Raw genomic sequence first — 18,705 nt, 5'->3', positions numbered from 1 at the left:
CAGGGGACGCAGATCCAGGTGAGGGGCGTCTGACAGGGGACGCAGATTCAGGTGAGGAGCGTCTGACAGAGGACGCAGGTCCAGGGGAGGGACGTCTGACAGGGGACGCAGATTCAGGGGAGGGACGTGGGTCTGAGAGAGGAGGCAGTCTGAGGGGAGCTTGGGCCTGTCAGGGGAGGTTGTTGTCAGAGGGGAGTGGCTGAGGAGGGCGTGAGTCTGGGAAGCAAGGCTCTGAGGAAGACAGGGGTGTAGATCTGAGAGGAGAGGGCTTTTGAAGGGGCCATGAGTCTGCAGGGGACAGAGATGCGGGAGGGAGAATTGAGGGCCCTTGGAGGATGGTCTGGGGGCGTGTGTGAGAAAAGAAGACGCAAAGAACAGGTGGGCCTTGGAGGAAGGTCCTAAACAGGAGGAGGCTGAGCAGGCGGGCCGTTGGCAGAGGAAACATTCCATGCTGAGAAGAGGGAACGACTGTGGGAGAACTTCGACTTGAGTGTGTGAAAGTCTAGTGGGAGGTCATCGTAGCACAGGAGAGTGGGTTTGGGGAAGTTTTCGCTTTGCCGCAGGGAAGGAGAGGAGTCAGTTTGGGATGGGAAGAGTAAGGGAGAAGGCAGGGAACCCAGGTCTGGAATTAGAACAAGAAGAAAGGCTGGGATGCTCTGGCTGAGCAGGGGCATCAAGGACGGGAAATCACAGTCTAAGAAAAGGGATAATATGGGGCAGCTTAAGGTATTCAAGAGTTTTTGGTCCTGAGTCAGTTTTCACCCAAACACTTCTACATTCAAGGATGAGAAGCAGCTCAGACTTTCTTTCATTCTTAAAAACAGCTACATACAAAAAGGAAGTTCCCTGTCCTTTCCTTTTTCTTGTAAAACGCTGCATTTACCGTTAGCACTTACACTCGCTCTTTGGACTTCCTGTTTGGTGAAGTTAGTGATCAGAGAACAAGATAGACTATGCAAGCTACGTTTGTCCTTTGTGTTCTGCATGGAAAAAATGGTTTTAATATTTTCCTGTCCATCTCACCCATTTATTTACTTTGGATTTGAAATAGTGTAATTTTTGCACGGCATACTTGTGTGCCCTGAGACTGTTGTTCTCCACGATGGAAGCAGGTTAAGTGAATATCTTCAGGAAAAAACGCAGACGCACTTTTTGGCTAAGCAGCATGGGGTGGTGGTTAGAATAATGGTAGGTGGGTGTCTGGTTGAAGAAAGATGTGAGAGAGGAAGAGGAAGATAGTGATGTAGTAATACCTCTTTGTAAAGGAACTAAATGTTTCAAAATTTTATCTTCATGTCTTTAAATGGATAGATATTCCCTTTATATCTTAAAACTTCTGAAACAATAAATACATTGACTAACATCCAAGGTTCCTTTTGGTCTGATTGAGTCAAATCGGTCATACTTAAATGAAAGTCATGTCCGTCTATTTGGCTTCATGTTTTGGAGAGAGGCTCAAAGTGGCATATTTATAAGTATTTATATTGTACCTGGAGTAAATTATTAAGTTTTTTGAGTTTTGGGGTTTTTTTTAATAGCATGCCTGCAACCATTTTGAGAGCACTTTCAAATAACCCTGCAAGAGTTGTAGGATGATGGAAAGATCACTAGTCTTAGTCAGAAAACCTGCTCAGGCCCTGCCATTTATTAGTTGTATAGCTTTGGCCAAGTCACTTAACCTCTCTGAACTTCACTTTCCTCATCTATTAAATTGGAATAATAATACATGGAAGAGGGATTAAAATTTAAGTGAGATAATGTGTGAAAGAATCTGGTATTGTTTGCTGATCTTAATATTGATAGTTATGCTCTTTGTTATCTACAATTGTATACTGCACTTAAAATTTACCACTTGGATTGGATAGAAATGAATATAGTCTCGATATTTTTTTAAAAATTTAAAATGCGGGCTTCCCTGGTGGCGCAGTGGTTGAGAGTCCACCTGCCGATGCAGGGGACACGGGTTCGTGCCCCGGTCCGGGAAGATCCCACATGCCGCGGAGCGGCTGGGCCCGTGAGCCATGGCCGCTGAGCCTGCGCATCCGGAGCCTGTGCTCCGCAACGGGAGAGGCCACAACAGTGAGAGGCCCGCGTACCGCAAAAAAACAAAACAAAACAAAACAAAACAAAACAAAATTAAAAATGCATGTAGACCAGAGATTCCAAGGTAGTTTCAATGGCTTGAACAGTCTGGGTAAAAGGAAAATTTAAATAGACATGATTGAAAAACAATGTTGTCTGTATTATCCAGTTTAAAAGATTGATATACTTGCATTTAAGTATGATTTGATATGATTAAATCAGACTAAATTTAATCCTAAATGATGATCAACGTCTTGCTTAAGGACTGTTGTGACTTTTGTGTCTCATTATAGGGCTTAGCTTTATTGCTCCCCTTCTCTTTTTTTTTTTTTCCCCCTTCTCTTTTTTGGCCGTTTAAGGGTCTGCTACGCAATGGCATATAAAAAATTAGCCTAGCTTCTACTTTCTCAATAGAATATGGAATTAAAATGAGTGGTTGTAATTGTGGGGTCATTTACCATACCAAAAATATTTGTTGGATGCCTACTATGTGCCAGGCACACTGTTAATCCCCGGAGACATAGCAATGAACAAGAGAAATAAGGACCCTGCCTATTTAAAGCTTGTATTTCACTGAAAAAGTTAAACGAGCAAGTATAGAATTATATAATTCCATGTTTTAGTAAGTGCTATGAAGTAAATCCAGAGAGGAAAATAATCCCAATAGAGTGTTGAAAGAAGGGCTTCATACAGAGATGACGTATTACCAAATGGCAATATAATGGGTAATCCTTTTAATTCGACAGAGTTACTCAGAATTGATTTTGTCATCTTAATAATGTTTAAAGATTAAAATTTTAAATCAACTTTGTGTATATACTAGCAGCAAACAATTGCAAAATGAAATTAAATAATCTCATAATAGCAATAAAATGACCTGAAATACGTAGGAATATATTAACCAAAAGCATGTAAGACCACTACAATGAAAACAACAAAACATTGTGAGAAATTAATGAAGATTTACATAAAATGAAGAGATATACCATGTTTATAAGTTTGAAGAATCGACATTATTAAGATGATAATTCCTCCCAAATTGATCTATAGATTCATTGAAATCTCAACAAAAATCCCAACAGGCTTTTTGTTTGTGTGGAAACTGACTAATTCTGAAATTTATGTGGAAATGCAAAGGATCTATATTAGCCCAAAAAAAGCTTGAAAAAGAAAAAGTTGGAGGACATACACTACCTTATGTCAAGAATTACTAGAAAGCTACAGCAATTAAGAGGGTAGGGTAGTATCAACAGAAGGACAGATGAATAGATCAATTGAACAGAATAGAGAGCCCACATGTATGTTCAATTGATTCTTGACAAAGTGGCCAAGAGAATTTATCGGGGAATGTCAAGTCTTTTCAAAACTTGGTTCTGGGGAATTCCCTGGCGGTCCAGTGGTTAGGACTCGGCGCTTTCATTGCTGGGGCCAGGGTTCAGTCCCTGGTTGGGGAACTAAGATCCCGCAAGCCTCAGCACAGCCAAAAAAAAAAAGGAGGGGGGATGGAATTGGTTCTGGAACAAGTAGATAAATCTATGGATAAAAATGAAACTTGATGGGCTTCCCTGGTGGCGCAGTGGTTGGGGGTCCGCCTGCCGATGCGGGGCACGCAGGTTCGTGCCCCGGTCCGGGAGGATCCCACGTGCCGTGGAGCTGCTGGGCCCGTGAGCCATGGCCGCTGAGCCTGCGTGTCCGGAGCCTGTGCTCCGCAACGGGAGAAGCCGCAACAGTGAGAGGCCCGCGTATGGCAAAAAAAAAAAAGAAAGAAAAAGAAAAAGAAACTTGATCCCTTCTGCACACTACACAGAAAGTAATTTAAGATGGATCATAGTCTTGAACATAAAAGCAAAACTCATATATCTTCTAGAAGAAGAAGAAAATATAAAATATTTTCATGATCTTGAGATAGGTAAAGATTTCTTAGAAAGGATGCAGAAGAGAACTAAACAGAAAATAAAAATTGATAAATTAGTCTTCATCAGAATTAAAATTCTTCTCATGAAAGGATACCATTAAAAAAATGAAAAGGCGGACTTCCCTGGTGCTCAGTGGTTAAGAATCCGCCTGCCAATGCAGGAGACACGGGTTTGAGCCCTGGTCTGGGAAGATCCCACATGCCGTGGAGCAACTAAGCCCGTGTGCCACAACTACTGAGCCTGTGCTCTAGAGCCCGTGAGCCACAACTACTGAGCCAGTGTGCCACAACTACTGAAGCCTGCGCACCTAGAGCCCATGCTCCGCAACAAAGAGAAGCCACCACAATGAGAAGCCCATGTACCACAATGAAGAGAAGCCCCGGCTCACCTCAACTAGAGAAAGCCCACACACAGCAACAAAGACCCAACACAGACAAAAATAAATAAATTAAATTTAAAAAAAAATAAAGAAAATGAAAAGGCAAGCCATGAAATGGGAGAAAATATTTTCAATACATGTATTGAAAAAGGGCTTGTAAACAGAACATATAAAGAACTCCTACAAATTGATAAGAAAAGGACTAACTACCCAATAAAAATGGGCCAAAGACTCGAACAGACAGTTAGGTTAAAGGGATGACCAATAAGCACATGAAAAAATGTGCTCACCATCATTGTTCATCAAGGAAATATGAATTAAAACCACAGTGAGATATCATTTTACACCCACTAGAATGGCTACAAAGACTGACAACACTGAATGTTGATGAGGATGTGAAGCAACAGGAAATTTCATACTTTGTTGGTGGAGATATAAAATGATACAACTACTTTGGAAAACAGTTTGGCATATCCTGGCCCAACAATTGAAATGAAAATGTATGTCCACATAGAGACTCAAATGAAAATGTATGTCCACATAGAGACTCAAACATTAATGTTTACTCATAATAGCTAAAAACTTATAATAGGCTAAATGTCCCTGAACAGATTAATGGATAGATTAAATGTGATATATTCATACAGTGGAATATTACTCTGCAATTAAAAAGACTATACTACTGATACATATGACAACATGGTTGAATCTCAAAAATATGAAGTGAAAGAAGCCAGACATAAAAGAGTACATACTGTGTGGTTTCATTTATATGAAAATATAGAACAGGCAAAAACTATAGTGAAAGAAAGACTGACTGTCAGTGGTTGCTATACACTGAGGATATATTGACTGCAAAGAGGCACAAGGGGGGCTTCCCTGGTGGCGCAGTGGTTGAGAGTCCACCTGCCGATGCAGGGGACACGGGTTCATGCCCTGGTCTGGGAAGATCCCACATGCTGCGGAGCGGCTAGGCCCGTGAGCCATGGCTGCTGATCCTGAGCATCCGGAGCCTGTGCTCCACAACAGAAGAGGCCACAACAGTGAGAGGCCCGCGTACCACAAAAAACAAAACAAAAAAAAACCCCAAAGAGGCACAAGGGAACTTTTCTGGGTGATGGAAATGATCTATATCTTGATTATAGTGGTGTCTGCATAGGGTTATGCATTTGAAAATCTCATACTTAAAATAGGTGCATTTTATTTTATGTAAATTATGCCTTAGTAAAATTGATTTTTATAAAAGACTACAAACACCAAATGTCAGCAAGGATGTACAGTAACTGAAATTCTCATTCACTACCAGTAACACTTTAAAATGATACAGCCACTTTGGAAAATTGTTTGGCCAGTTTCTTATAGAGTTAAACTACATCTATGACCCAGCAATTCCACTCCTAGGTATTTACCTAAGAGAAACGAAAGCAACTATTCCCAAAAAGGCTTGTAGAAGAATGTTTGTAGTGGCTGTATTCATAATAGCCCACAACTGGAAACAGCCCAAATGTTCATCAACAGGAGAATAGACAGATTGTCATATGGTCATATAGTAGAATGAATGACTTACTGACATCGAAAGCAACGTAGTTGAATTTCAAAAACATTATGTTAAGTGGAAGAAGTACACACAAGAATGCATAATGTATGATTCCATTTATATGACACTCAAGAACATGCAAAACTAATAATATATGATGATAGACATCCAGCATTCGTTGCCTAAGAGGATAAGGATTGACTGAAAGAGGTATGAGGCAACTTTCTGAGTGGCAGATGTGTTCTCTATCTTGATTGAGGTGATGTTTACAAGAGTACACATTTATCAAAACTCATTGATTATACATTTAAGGTCTGTATATTTCCTTGTATGTTTTGTTTTGTTTTGTTTTTTTTGGTGGTACGCGGGCCTCTCACTGTTGCGGCGTCTCCCGTTGCGGAGCACAGGCTCCGGGCGCACAGGCTCCAGACGCACAGGCTCAGCGGCCATGGCTCACCGGCCCAGCCGCTCCGCGGCACGCGGGATCCTCCCGGACTGGGGCACGAACCCGCGTCCTCTGCATCAGCAGGCAGACTCTCAACCACTGCGCCACCAGGGAAGCCCTGTATGTAATTTTTAATTCAGTCATACACATGTACACATATAATTTGATCGAGATCTGATAACTACAATATTTTTGGCATTTCTCATAAATTATTTGATGATGCTCAGATTCACATTATGGGCCAATAGAGACAAGAAGGGCAGCACTGTTTGAGTAGTGTAATTGGCTAAAAAAAAAAGAAGACAATTTGTGATGTATAAGGATAGTTTATTTCACTTGAAAGACATTATGGGATAGGATTAAGAGCAAGAGCTTTATAACCACATTGGTTTCAAATCCTGGTTCTGCCACTCACTGTGTGATCTTAAGCAGTTTAACTTAATTCCCTCTGTGCCACTCCTTTCTTGTATGTAAAACAGCTTAAGGTTGTAAGACTCATAAGTTACTACATGCCAAGTGCTTAGAGTGTCTGGTACATAGTAAGCACTCAGTATTATTTGCTGTTCTTATTTATTTAGTTTTTATTCTTATTCTTATTTAGTTTTTATTATTTCTTGTATTTCCTCCCCCATCTCCTTATTGTTAGTTATAAAGGACTGGCAGGTATATAAAATAATACATTTACTTCTTCACACTCTAATGCCTTTACTAATATTCATCCTACTTATAGCTCTCAAAAAACTATTTCCCCCTCTTACCTTGCCAGCTTCTGCTTGCTTCTTAAAGCAAGACGTTTCAGCTTCAACTCCTCCAGGAAGCTTTCCCTGACTACTAAGTCCAACAAACCTTTTCTTTGTTCCCCCAGCAGCCCCTATTCACATTCATTGATATACAGATCAGGCAGTACTTGGTTTTCTTCCCTGTTTCTTTTGCTGCTTTGTAGGCTTTGTGAGGTCAGATACAATGTCTTATTTTCTTTGTGCTTAGATCTTTGTCTGGTATAGGGTAATGCCCAATTCATCTTTGAGTGAATGTATGAATAGCATAAGATTTTCCTCTTATGTATTTCTGTTTGATAACTACAGCATTAAAATAACGTCATCTGTTTTTTTAATCAACTTTGATTTCAGATTTTCTTTCTTGGAATTATCCTGCTTCCAATTCGTGCCCTGTTGCTTGCATTAATTTTATTACTGGCGTGGCCATTTGCTGCAATTTCAACAACATGCTGTCCTGAAAAGCTGACCCACCCAATAACTGGTTGGAAGAGGTAAGAAATAACTATGTCTAAATATTAGGAAAATCAAGATAAAGAAGAGTTTGTCAAATTTTAGTGAGTGAACAACAATTATGACTCTGAATATAGGATATTTTGGAATATAGTTTTTACAGGCTGTGTCACTAAAAATAAAAAATAGGAGGTATAGAAATTCTGTGAAGAGATTAGCTCTTTATCTTTAAATAAATAGAGATCTCAACTCTAAACTACAGGGCAAGGAGAGATCGGTCATTTCCCTGTGCCCTCTGGAAAAGTTCTTTGGTTTTCTGTGTCTCACTTCTCCTTACCGTGAAATTAAAGTTAGGGAAACATCCTCAGGAGTTAGTTGCTTAATAGCGCCTCACTATATTATTATGTGAATGTTGAGAGAATTCTATAGGAAGCCCATTTTTTAAAGCTCCCACTGGATGTCTTATGGGAGACATTTTTCATGCAAAGCTATAATGCTTATTCACATACTGAGATGTCTGTCATGTGTTTGTACTTCCAGGGCTATTTTTTTGTTTCTCTACTCATCTGAGTTTATCAAGGACAGAGACTGGATCTTACTTGTCTTGTGTGTCCAACACAATTCCTGGCACAATTTGATGAATTAACTAATCTTTAATGACAGATTCTTTTTAAAGAGTAAACAATTCTATTTCTGGAATTGAAATTTCTTTGTTCCAGAGAAGTGAGATGGTAAATTTACTTCTTAAGATTCTTGATGATGTCTAAGGGCTATAATGATATAGGTAATAAGGCTTACTTTTAAAATTTTGTTCCTAAAATAATTCCGAGGACAATTTCCACATACCGGTTCTAAAAGTTTTGGGAGGTAGCAGCATCCTTGTTACACAAATATAGATTTCCAAGGTGACTCCTTTGAAGGACAGTACTGATTTGGATTTCTCAGTGGTGGATGCATGTTGAAGATTCATTCTTGTTACTTTATAGTCACAGAATAAAGGAGCCACTTATTAGCCACATGGCCTTGGGAAAATTACTTCTCTGGGACTCAGTTTTCATGTCTATAAAATGGGGATAATAATAAATGCTATCTATTTCATAAAATTGGGCTAAGGATTAAAGAAATTAATATGCATAAATTACTTAGAACAGTGCCTGGCAGAAAGAGCTCCACTGAAGTGTTAGCTATTCTTCTTAGCTCACGTTTTAAAATGAAGTGCTCCAGCTTGTCTTGGTTTTTGCATTGTGCTTTAGAGTAAAACCCTGCTGTTAGCTGCAGTTGGCAAAGCTAATTATGTCCTTTTTTGTATTTATTTCCAAAGGAAAATTACTCAGCCAGTCTTGAAGTTTCTAGGCCATGCCATGTTCTTTTCAATGGGATTTATAGTTACCGTGAAAGGAAAGATTGCAAGTCCTGTGGAAGCACCAATTTTTGTTGTTGCCCCTCATTCAACATTCTTTGATGGAATTGCCTGTGTTGTGGCTGGGTTACCTTCTATAGTATCTCGACATGAGAATGTGCAGGTGCCTCTGATTGGCAGTAAGTACTTTATAAGATAACAGAGATAAAATATTTTCATGTTCATGCTTTCAATTTAGAAAATCATGTATAGTTCGTTGGTAGGCTTTTAAAAAACTTTAAAATAATAAAACACTTCAAACATATTTCCTTGCTTTAATGAGGTACTATATCACAAGAATGAATTTATGAAAAAAGATTAAAGACTTCCCTATCTGTACCCTTATCATTCTTTTTAAGTCTAAACTCTGTCACTGCACCATCACCTCTTTCTGCTCCTAAATATGCCAAAAAGAACAGTTTTTAAATACCAAACATGGTAGATTTTTTGGAGAGAGAATTTAATCTAAGAATCTGTGAAAGCACTGGTTACATGCTATTTCAGTGAATTTCTCTTTAGGGTATTAGACTGATAAATAAATGCACTAAGTCTTTTCTCCTAACTCTGTTTTCTTCATTATTGTCCAGATCTCCATGAGGGACAAATGTGTAACTCTTTGAAAATTATGATGTGGAACAATTAATGCTTCCTGCCATAAAAAATAATGAAGCAAGTGAAATGTTTTTCCCACCAGATGCTTTGCTCTCTCCCCAGGGGATTAGTCTCCAAGTAACTGCTACCAGTTGTCCCAAGGTTATTGCCAAGCATCAAGTGGTGAGAAAGTGCGTGTGAAAACTGCCTGATGTTGCCTTGGTACTCTGGAGAAATAATAGTAGTTCTTACAGCTTTGTCATTCATCTAAGAAAGACAGACTCTCTCTCTCTCTCTCTCTCTTTTTTCTTAAGGTAACCACCCTGCTTTGTGTAATATGACATTTTCCCCAAAAGTTGTTTAGCAATAGTCTTTTGGTAAATTGAGGTTTATTTTGCATGTGCTAGGAAGCTACCTACTTAAAAGACTATTGCGCTGAAAATTTTAGTAAGATAAATAATAATTGCCTCCTACCCATGTGTACTATGACTTCACATAATCGGTTTGCAGGATATTCCTGAAATAAAACAAGATAATCTTATAGTATATTCCAAACGTTTAATGTCAATTGAGGAAGAAGTCTTTTAGGGAGAAAACTGCATTTGCTTCTTTTCATATTCCTGCTGCTAACTTCTGTTAAATCAGTGAAATATTTTTAGGTCTAAATATCCACCTATCCTTTTGAAACTGGAAGCTAAGTTCTAATAAACTTTGAATTAGAGGGCTTTTTTAAGTTGTTCTCTTTGATTTGCTATCATTTTAATTTTCCATACAATTTGTTTTATGATTTATCTGGTATCATTGCTATAGTAGCTTTAGCCCCAAAAATGACTTAGTTGTGACTTTTCATTTGTTTTAAAGGAATATTGCGGGCTCTGCAACCAGTGTTGGTGTCCCGTGTAGATCCAGATTCTCGAAAAAACACAATAAATGAAATAATAAGGCGGGCCACATCAGGAGGGGAATGGCCCCAGGTAAAACATAGTAGATGTTTATTTAAATATATTGAAAGTTTATTTATTGTACACTTGTATACATACTCATTTGGATCCACAGATCCAATACTGGGGGACACCTTCTGCTAGATGTCTAGAAGCAGAATAAATGAGTGAGGATTAAAAAGTCCTCTTCCCCATGAGATACTCTGTGGAATTAAATGTATCATTCTTTTTTAGTCTCCAAACTCTGAACTGGTTTTTACTTTGTGTCATAAAAAGTAATTCTCTACCTCTGAATTTATTTACCCTTTTAAAGATGAGATACTGAAGCTCAGTTATACTCAACAATATGGTGGGTTTATTTTGAAAATGATTAAAATCTTAAGTTTATCTGAAGTGTATTTAGACAGTCTTTTTAGTTCAGGGGCATATTAGAATCACCTGTAGAACTTTTTCACATTTTACCATCCCACCACCTCCTTCCCCTGGAATGCTTTTTGAAGGTGTGGAAGGGGCAACATTTATTGCATAAATGGAGCCTCATGGGTGATTCTGATAAGTACCCCTCTATCTTTGCCCAGGTGAAAACAAGTGATCTCTAGCAGAACTCATGGTCCTGAGGTGATCTGGCCACTCATGGTGATTTGTAGTTGTTAAAGTACCAAGAGGCATATGACCAACCAGGAGGTTTTAGAAACCAAGGCATGTAAGGAATGATTTAAAAAGTCACTGGGAAGAAATGACATTTGGAATAAGGGTGTGATTTTGCTCTTGGCTCCAAGGAATGTATCTAGGACTTGTGGGTGAAAGTTAACAAGTAGGTAGATTTCAGTTCATTTTGCTCATCTCAAGTTTTCTGTCCAGAATTAGAATGGTCTGATTTGGAATCTGTTTCTGGAATGTTCAGGCATTGGCTAAGCAACAACTTGGGTGGGATATTGTAAAAAGAATTCAAGCATTAGAGATGCTATATGACTTTTAATGCCCCATCCAGTTCTTGAGATTTTATGATTTACTCTATATTAATTTATTGTTCATAGTATATAGAATATTCACTCCATGAATCATATTTGATATTGTATCCGATTGGGGTAGGAAACCTGGTGTTTTTTTTTTAATTGGAGGATGGAACTGCACCTATTCACAATTTTTATTTTAAAAATAACTTGTTATTGTGACAATTTAGCTTAATAATGTTTTCCTCCTCTAATTATTATAAAATACCCATTACTAACTGCTGTTAGTGCAGGGATTTTCTTTTTTGTTTTATGTGCCTAGCAATTTACTCATTGCTAAATTCTAAAAGCTTCAGAAAAATGAAGCTGCTATGCTGTTCAGTTAATGAGGAACTGTACAGCATATCTTTTGTGTGGAAAACATAAAGAAGTATATTAAAAGCTAAAAACACCTCCTCAAAAAAGGACATTAAATTGTATTCCATATGTCAACGAATTGAAGTAAGCATAAAGCATATTGTAGGCATTTCCTCCTTTTTTCTCAGTACGTCCCAAAGCTATATGTTGTAAGAGGGAATATCATTTAATGGGAAAACTGAAACAAAGAAGTAGGAAATGATTTGGTTAAGGGTGTACAGCAGTAGAAGAAAGCATTTAATATTGCCTAAAATGCACACTTTGACCATGATTCAGGGTCTACATCTTCTTCGAAGTTTATTCAGATCATTAGCATCATCATTAAGAAATATTTACTATGTGTATTCTCTCTTCAAAGCTTTAATTCATTTTCTAGTTATCTTAATGGTCAGACTACACTTCTTTTAGAGCAAAACCGAATAATCAGATTCTAGCTTTCACTAGAATCAAGTGTTAGCCTTTTATTTTATTTTTGCTTTATAAAAATTGGCAACTATTTGCAAAGTCTTAAGAAAGCAAGTAAAGAGCTAATCTATTAATTAGACTGAAATATTAAATCTATTCCTTTTCTCCCAAGATACTAGTTTTCCCAGAAGGTACTTGTACTAATCGTTCCTGTTTGATTACTTTTAAACCAGGTGAGATCAATTAAATTATGTATTGTGACAAAGTAGTATGGAAGATTTCTCAATGATCTGATAATAAATATACAAAATAACTTGTCAGTTTGCTTGGAGCATTTCTTATTTTCTGATAAAATGTTTTGAATGATGTGGATCCACAGAACTCACTCCTTTGCTTTCTCTTTTGGTATCATAACCCCTTCTTCCTTGGAATGTCCAGTGTGTGTGTGTGTGTGTGTGTGTGTGTGTGTGTGTGTGTGAGCAGAAGCCACTAGCAGATTTTTCTTTTCCTCCAAAGATAACCCTCACAGACACTTGGGGTCCTATGTCATCAAGTTAGAAAACCTACTTCAATTATCATTAAAATACCTTCAGTTCCTTCTAAGGTTCACTCCTTTTTAAAATATTATGAAGGCTTCCCTGGTGGCACAGTGGTTGAGAGTCCGCCTGCCAATGCAGGGGACACGGGTTCGTGCCCCGGTCTGGGAAGATCCCACATGCTGCGGAGCCTGCGGGTCCAGAGTCTGTGCTCCGCAACAGCAGAGGCCACAACAGTGAGAGGCCCGCGTACCGCAAAAAATATATATATATATTATGAAGTTGTGAATTTTATAGTAATTTGTAATTTCATATGTCATTTCACAGTAATTATTAATACTTTAAAATGTTTTTGTATTGGCTGCTAGAATGCTCAGAGCCAAAGTTAGAACTCAATTCTAGCAAGTATGATAGTTTAGGGTTCAAGCATTTGGTTTCAACTAGATTTTCTTTCTTTATTTTCTCTTTGTCTTGGTTTCATCATTACTGTTTTTTTTAATCCTGTTGAATAATAGGTATTTGGCAAATGAAAACAAATGGAGATATAAGTAATATTTTAAGTGACTTAGGCTTAACATTTAATATTTTGCTTACATATTTCTGAATTCAGAAATCTGTCATTTTGGCTAACACTAGGGATTTACCAACATTTAGCCAATAGTTTATATGTACTCTTAAAACATTTAACATATTTACATCATTTATTATTAATTTTTAAATTCACTGTAAAGTTTGTGTTCATATAAAGAGCATGTTATAAAATTTCACTATATGGTTATAGGGGCCTTCATTCCAGGAGTTCCAGTGCAGCCAGTTCTCCTCAGATACCCAAACAAGCTGGTAAGCATCGTAGTTTACTATGGGAAGAATCTCAACATTCCAAACAGCACAAATTCTCTAGGACCCCTTTTGTTTGAATAAATAAAATAGATGAATAGATAAATGGTGGGAGCAGATGGGTAGACTCATTCTCCTTGCTACAATTTAGTTTTTAAAAATTTGCAAGATAGGCACATATTGGTTGATACCAATTTGACATATTGCTTTTGCAATAAGGAAGATATTTCCTTAGCTTCTACCCTGTAGTCACTGTGATGGTATGGTTAAGTCTCAGATTCAGGGTCTCTTAGACTGGACTTCAGAAAACTCTCATAAATTTGTAGTTTTCATTAAGCTTAGAAGGAGAAATCTCCTGATTCACTGGTCATTACTGGTGGAGAAGGATTGAAGTAGTAGGATAAATTTGGAAGAGGCTTGGTGTTTAATTACGGGCTCAGTACTTCATAGCTGTGTGACACTTGGCAAGTAGCTTAAGTAAGGAAATATCTGAAAAGAACCTAACATCCTATAGAAAGTCCATGTGGGCTCAGGAAATACTCTTCTGCTCCAGCGAGGAGCTTTGTCTTTTTCTGGGTATTGACTGCGTCACCATTTTCCTAAAAAAAGTGGTTTTTTGGCAGGGGGAGGGATGTTCTGTTTTGGAGAGGAGCTTTCTTTACTAGAGAATTTACATAAGAGCCAGGATGTAATTATTAAGCATCTGTGTCATTTAAGATTGAGTTCTTAATCCATTCAACTTTCTATCAGCGGCTTATTTCTCAACCTTGGACACTTGTAGTTAAAAAATTAAAATTCATCAGATTTTTACTCAGTGTACTTCTACCTGTGGGTTTGAATTTGTCATTTACTCAAATTCTTTCACTGTGTACTACCTCACTACTGTAGTCTTTTTTCCCCAAATAAACTTTTTTTTTTAAGAACTGATGTATTCTGGTTTTTGTAAGCCAGTTAATTATCCAGATATGTTCATATTAGGAGAAAAATAGTTAAGCATGCACAAGTTTTTTTAAAAATTCAAAGCAACTTAATTCCATAAAAAGATAGGTGGTTACATATGGAAGACAGATCTTTGCCATGTAGACATGTGATCCAAGAATTTATAGATCAGTTCACTCTTGTTTAACAATAATAGTATGCTTGTCTTACTTTTCAGCATATTGCTTTTAATTCATAAAGAAAGTATATTCAGTATCAAAATAAAATTTTTGTTTTATTTGGTATTTTTTCTCTGAACTAACAGTTTAAATACTATTGTTATTCTAGGATACTGTGACATGGACATGGCAAGGATATAAATTGTAAGTTGCTTATATTATTATTAGTTTATATAAATTTTATTCGAGTGAAGAAAAAGAATTTGTTCTTTTTTTAAAAAAAAAAAAAAGCCTTGTTTTTGTAGAAGTAAAGATTTCTAATCAGATCCTTGAATCTTGTAACTGAGAAGTTTCTGTAGAGAGCATAACTATCTTGCCCATTAAACCCCAGTGTCTGCCATGTGCAGAATTCTAGTTGTTTGTCATGTTCTAATGGGTCTCAAGTGTTTATCTACCAATTCTTAAGAAACATTCCAGTGATCTCATTTGAATCCTACTTAGCTTAAATTTTGTAATTTCATTCCCATTGCAAATTTAGCATTATCTGGTGTCTCCATCTTTATTTTACTGTATTCGTTTAAACAGTCCAGAGCATTTTAGTCATATGGCCTGAAATAGTTGTGATGTGTCTGATTTGAGTTGAGGAAATAGCTAACCAAGCTTTCACTTCCACTCTTGGATTTTAAGAGCCTAAGGATCAGCAGTTTCTATAAATGTTGAAGAGAAGAATACAGTTTCACTGTTAAGCTAGCTGAAGTGAAATAGACCTTTTAAAAAGAGTAGAACATGTAGAATCTTACTTACTCTCAAGAAGTTCTTTTGTTTGGCTCCCCTGCCTGTTTACGTGCCTCCTTTGGTCCTTTACCTGCATGGAGTGTCGACACCCATCTGTCTTCACCTCAAGGAACCTGGCTGGCTTTGGGTGGCAGAAGAGAAAAAACAAATAAACCTTCCCCAAACTTAAAAAAATTTTTAAAAGACAGCCTGTTTATATTTTGGATTTGAGGACTTTCCCAGGACTTATGAAGTAATGCCTTTTGATACTGTTATACACAGAGCTCAAATTATTGATGGATAGGTGACAATCACTTGGAAATATTTAAAAGAAATCATCATTTGCCTTCAAGTACATTGTAGACAATCCAAACAACTTCTGAAAATTAGATTTTTTTAACTAAAACATACTTATTTTCTCCATTTTTTTGTGTATGTAAGTTGCTTTGAAATGATACATTTAAATAGCCAATTACATGTGTTAATAAACATTGATATGCCTGAGACATTTATGTTCCTGTTATACTTCAGTCCCTAGTAGTTGAAGTTAAGTAAACAACACCAAAAATAAGAAACATAAATTGTAAAAGGTATCTACACATTATGCTATCTTTAACCCTACAGGAAATCAGTCTATTCCCTTGGCAAGAATACGTATTTCCTGTCATTACTAATTACGAATTCCTGGTTTTCAACTTCTATACAAGGGGAAAGTAGGAGAAACAAGTAGTATGAGAGCATTTTAGAAAAAGAAGTGCCTGAAAATTGAGGGGATAACATATTTAAATTTCCAGAGGTGTGTCATCCTTGGGGCCTTTACAAGTTAAGTCCTCATAGAGATAGTGACTTTGGGTTCATTGTGACTTTTTTTGGTTTTGCAGCTGGGCTGGTGGATGTGAAGGTCAAATAGGAAGCTTTTCTGGAAGGGAAATCAGGGATAAATAGAGTGGTTGAGTTAATCTAGGCTCTAACCTGAGAAATGTGTGACAGAGGGGGAAAAATAGAATTCAGCAAAGAAAGAGAGGAAAAAAAGTATTTTCAGAGTTAAAGATTTCTTAGGATTTATAAACAAACACAAAATCTTCTAAAGATACAACGTTGTTTTATCCAAGTGCCACATCACACTTACGTGTGGTAACCTCTTGTTTCCACCTTTATCTTCTGGTCTTCATGTTATATTTAGCACTGTGTCTCTTACTTCTAAATCAGTTTTCTCAATTGTCCTGGCTCCAAGTACTACTCTGACTCAGGATCTAGGGAAGGGATTTTACACCAAAGCAGATGTCCTAGGGGAGAGGAGACTCAGGGACTAACCATCAAGAAGGGAAAGCCTTGGAAAAGCTGTTTTATGTCAGTCTAAGAAGTGTTGTTTGGTTTGTCTGTAGTGTGGACAAGTCAAGTTTAAAGAGATCTTGTGTGTGCTTTCATTTGTGTGTTTTTTTTTTTTTCTTTAACAGCATTCAGAATTTTCAGAACAAAATATGTATTCAAGTCATTGAATTCCAAAGCTCAATTTAAATCATTAAAGAACAATTTACTTAATGATAGATAATATGGATTGGCTTTGTGGCTTGGAGTTGATAGTAAAAGATTCTTTCCCTTTCAAACAGAAGATATGAGAACTGACACATTAACAATTTATAATTAATTATGGAATTAATAAACCCGTTTCCTAAATTCCTTCTTTTAAGTAAATTCCTTGTTTAAATTCCTAAATTCCTTGTCTTAAGTAAGTCCCTTCAAGCAATTTTTACAGGTAAATCATATTTTAATTTCTTAGTAGCAAAAAAAGCTTGGTTGGTTGTTTTCTTAAACTTGTAGTCTAATTTACCCTGCCTGACTTCTGGGTCATCCGTCTACATGAGGCGAAATAAAAATCCCATAGAAATCTTAGCCAGAGAGTCTAAATATACGCTGGAAAGCTGCAAGTAGGAACCATTTCAAAAATTATCTTTGAGAGGATTGATTATAACCACTTTAAAGAAAGCCTTTGTTGGGCTTCCCTGTTGGTGCAGTGGTTGGGAGTCTGCCTGCCAATGCAGGGGACATGGGTTCGTGCCCTGGTCCAGGAGAATCCCACGTGCAGGAGAGGCCACGGCAGTGAGAGGCCCGCATACCGCAAAAAAAAAAAAAAAAAAAAAGAAAGCCTTCGTCTAGCTTTACAATGAAATCTGAAACTTTTCAGAAAATTTCCCCATAGCTAAAACATTTATTAATAACTGGGACAATGATGATAAAGTTTCTGCTTTTAAGGAAAGGCCCACTGGTTTTTTGTTTTTTTTAATATTAGAAAAGAATTTAGTAATGTTTTACTCAGCAGTTTTTCTATAAACATATTAATGTACCTTAAAATGTGACCATGGCTAGTTTCTCTAGGCCTATGAGTCTTAGCTGTCAAGAAGACTTCAAATTTGGGGTTTAGTCTGCTGAGCTGCGGCTCTGACCCACAAATACATATTTGGTATTGCATTCAGCAATTTAACTTTTGAATATCAAGAATAGTTGTCTAAACCCAAGAAGTGTTATAGCTACAGTGTGGCATTTATAAATGCAGAATACATACAAAGAGTGACATGGGGTTGCTTGTATGTAAAGAAAAGATTGTTCAGTAATATTAGATGGTACTTGTATTACCACATAAAGATGGCCTTCTCTTTTTTTCTCTTCAGCATTCAACTTTGTGTGCTCACTTGCTGCCAGCCCTTCACAAAGGTGGAAGTTGAGGTAAGTGGTTCAAAATGTAGCCTTGGAGCCTAAGATTTGGCCTTTCCTTTCATTGTGAATTTTTAGTCTAGAGAGACCAGATGTAGAAAGATTGGAAGTTAAATCCGCCACCTTGAAAATAAGCCCTGGTCTTTTGCAAATTGTGTGCCTAAACCCAGTCTGTCAACCCTAGCCCTTAGAACTGTGTTAGGAAACACAATTTCCTAACTTCTGGGAACTTCCAGCATGTCACCACCCTGGCTGGCCAGATTTGCATCACCCGTTCCTATCTTTTAATCCTTTTAGTGCCGACCTCTGCCAAGTTGTATGATATGCCTTCACATCCTGACCAAAGGAGCTACAGTAGCTGGTAGAACCCCACAACTTCTTGAAGAAGTATGTTCTGTGAAAGCTGAGAGATTGTGGGAGAGGTACAGAGTGAGAAACCCTCACTTTTGGAATCA

At 37.4% G+C, this 18,705-nt stretch overlaps 1 protein-coding gene across 1 annotated transcript in view; it reads left to right on the top strand.

The window, feature by feature from the left end:
- Nucleotides 1-18,705, top strand: part of LPCAT2 (lysophosphatidylcholine acyltransferase 2) — a 62,321-nt gene that overhangs the window by 331 nt on the left and 43,285 nt on the right. The window contains exons 2-8 of the mRNA XM_029213459.1: nt 7,490-7,629; nt 8,910-9,127; nt 10,440-10,552; nt 12,467-12,527; nt 13,612-13,670; nt 14,934-14,968; nt 18,208-18,262. Coding sequence (XP_029069292.1) covers nt 7,490-7,629; nt 8,910-9,127; nt 10,440-10,552; nt 12,467-12,527; nt 13,612-13,670; nt 14,934-14,968; nt 18,208-18,262 — 681 coding nt within the window. The remainder of the gene's footprint in view (nt 1-7,489; nt 7,630-8,909; nt 9,128-10,439; nt 10,553-12,466; nt 12,528-13,611; nt 13,671-14,933; nt 14,969-18,207; nt 18,263-18,705) is intronic.

This window comes from Monodon monoceros, unplaced genomic scaffold, assembly GCF_005190385.1.
Source record: "Monodon monoceros isolate NGI ecotype Baffin Bay Population unplaced genomic scaffold, NGI_Narwhal_1 Super_Scaffold_10, whole genome shotgun sequence".
Taxonomy (NCBI): Eukaryota; Metazoa; Chordata; class Mammalia; order Artiodactyla; family Monodontidae; genus Monodon; species Monodon monoceros.
Note: the sequence above shows the minus strand (reverse complement) of the source record. Positions and strands in the feature narration are given on the sequence as shown.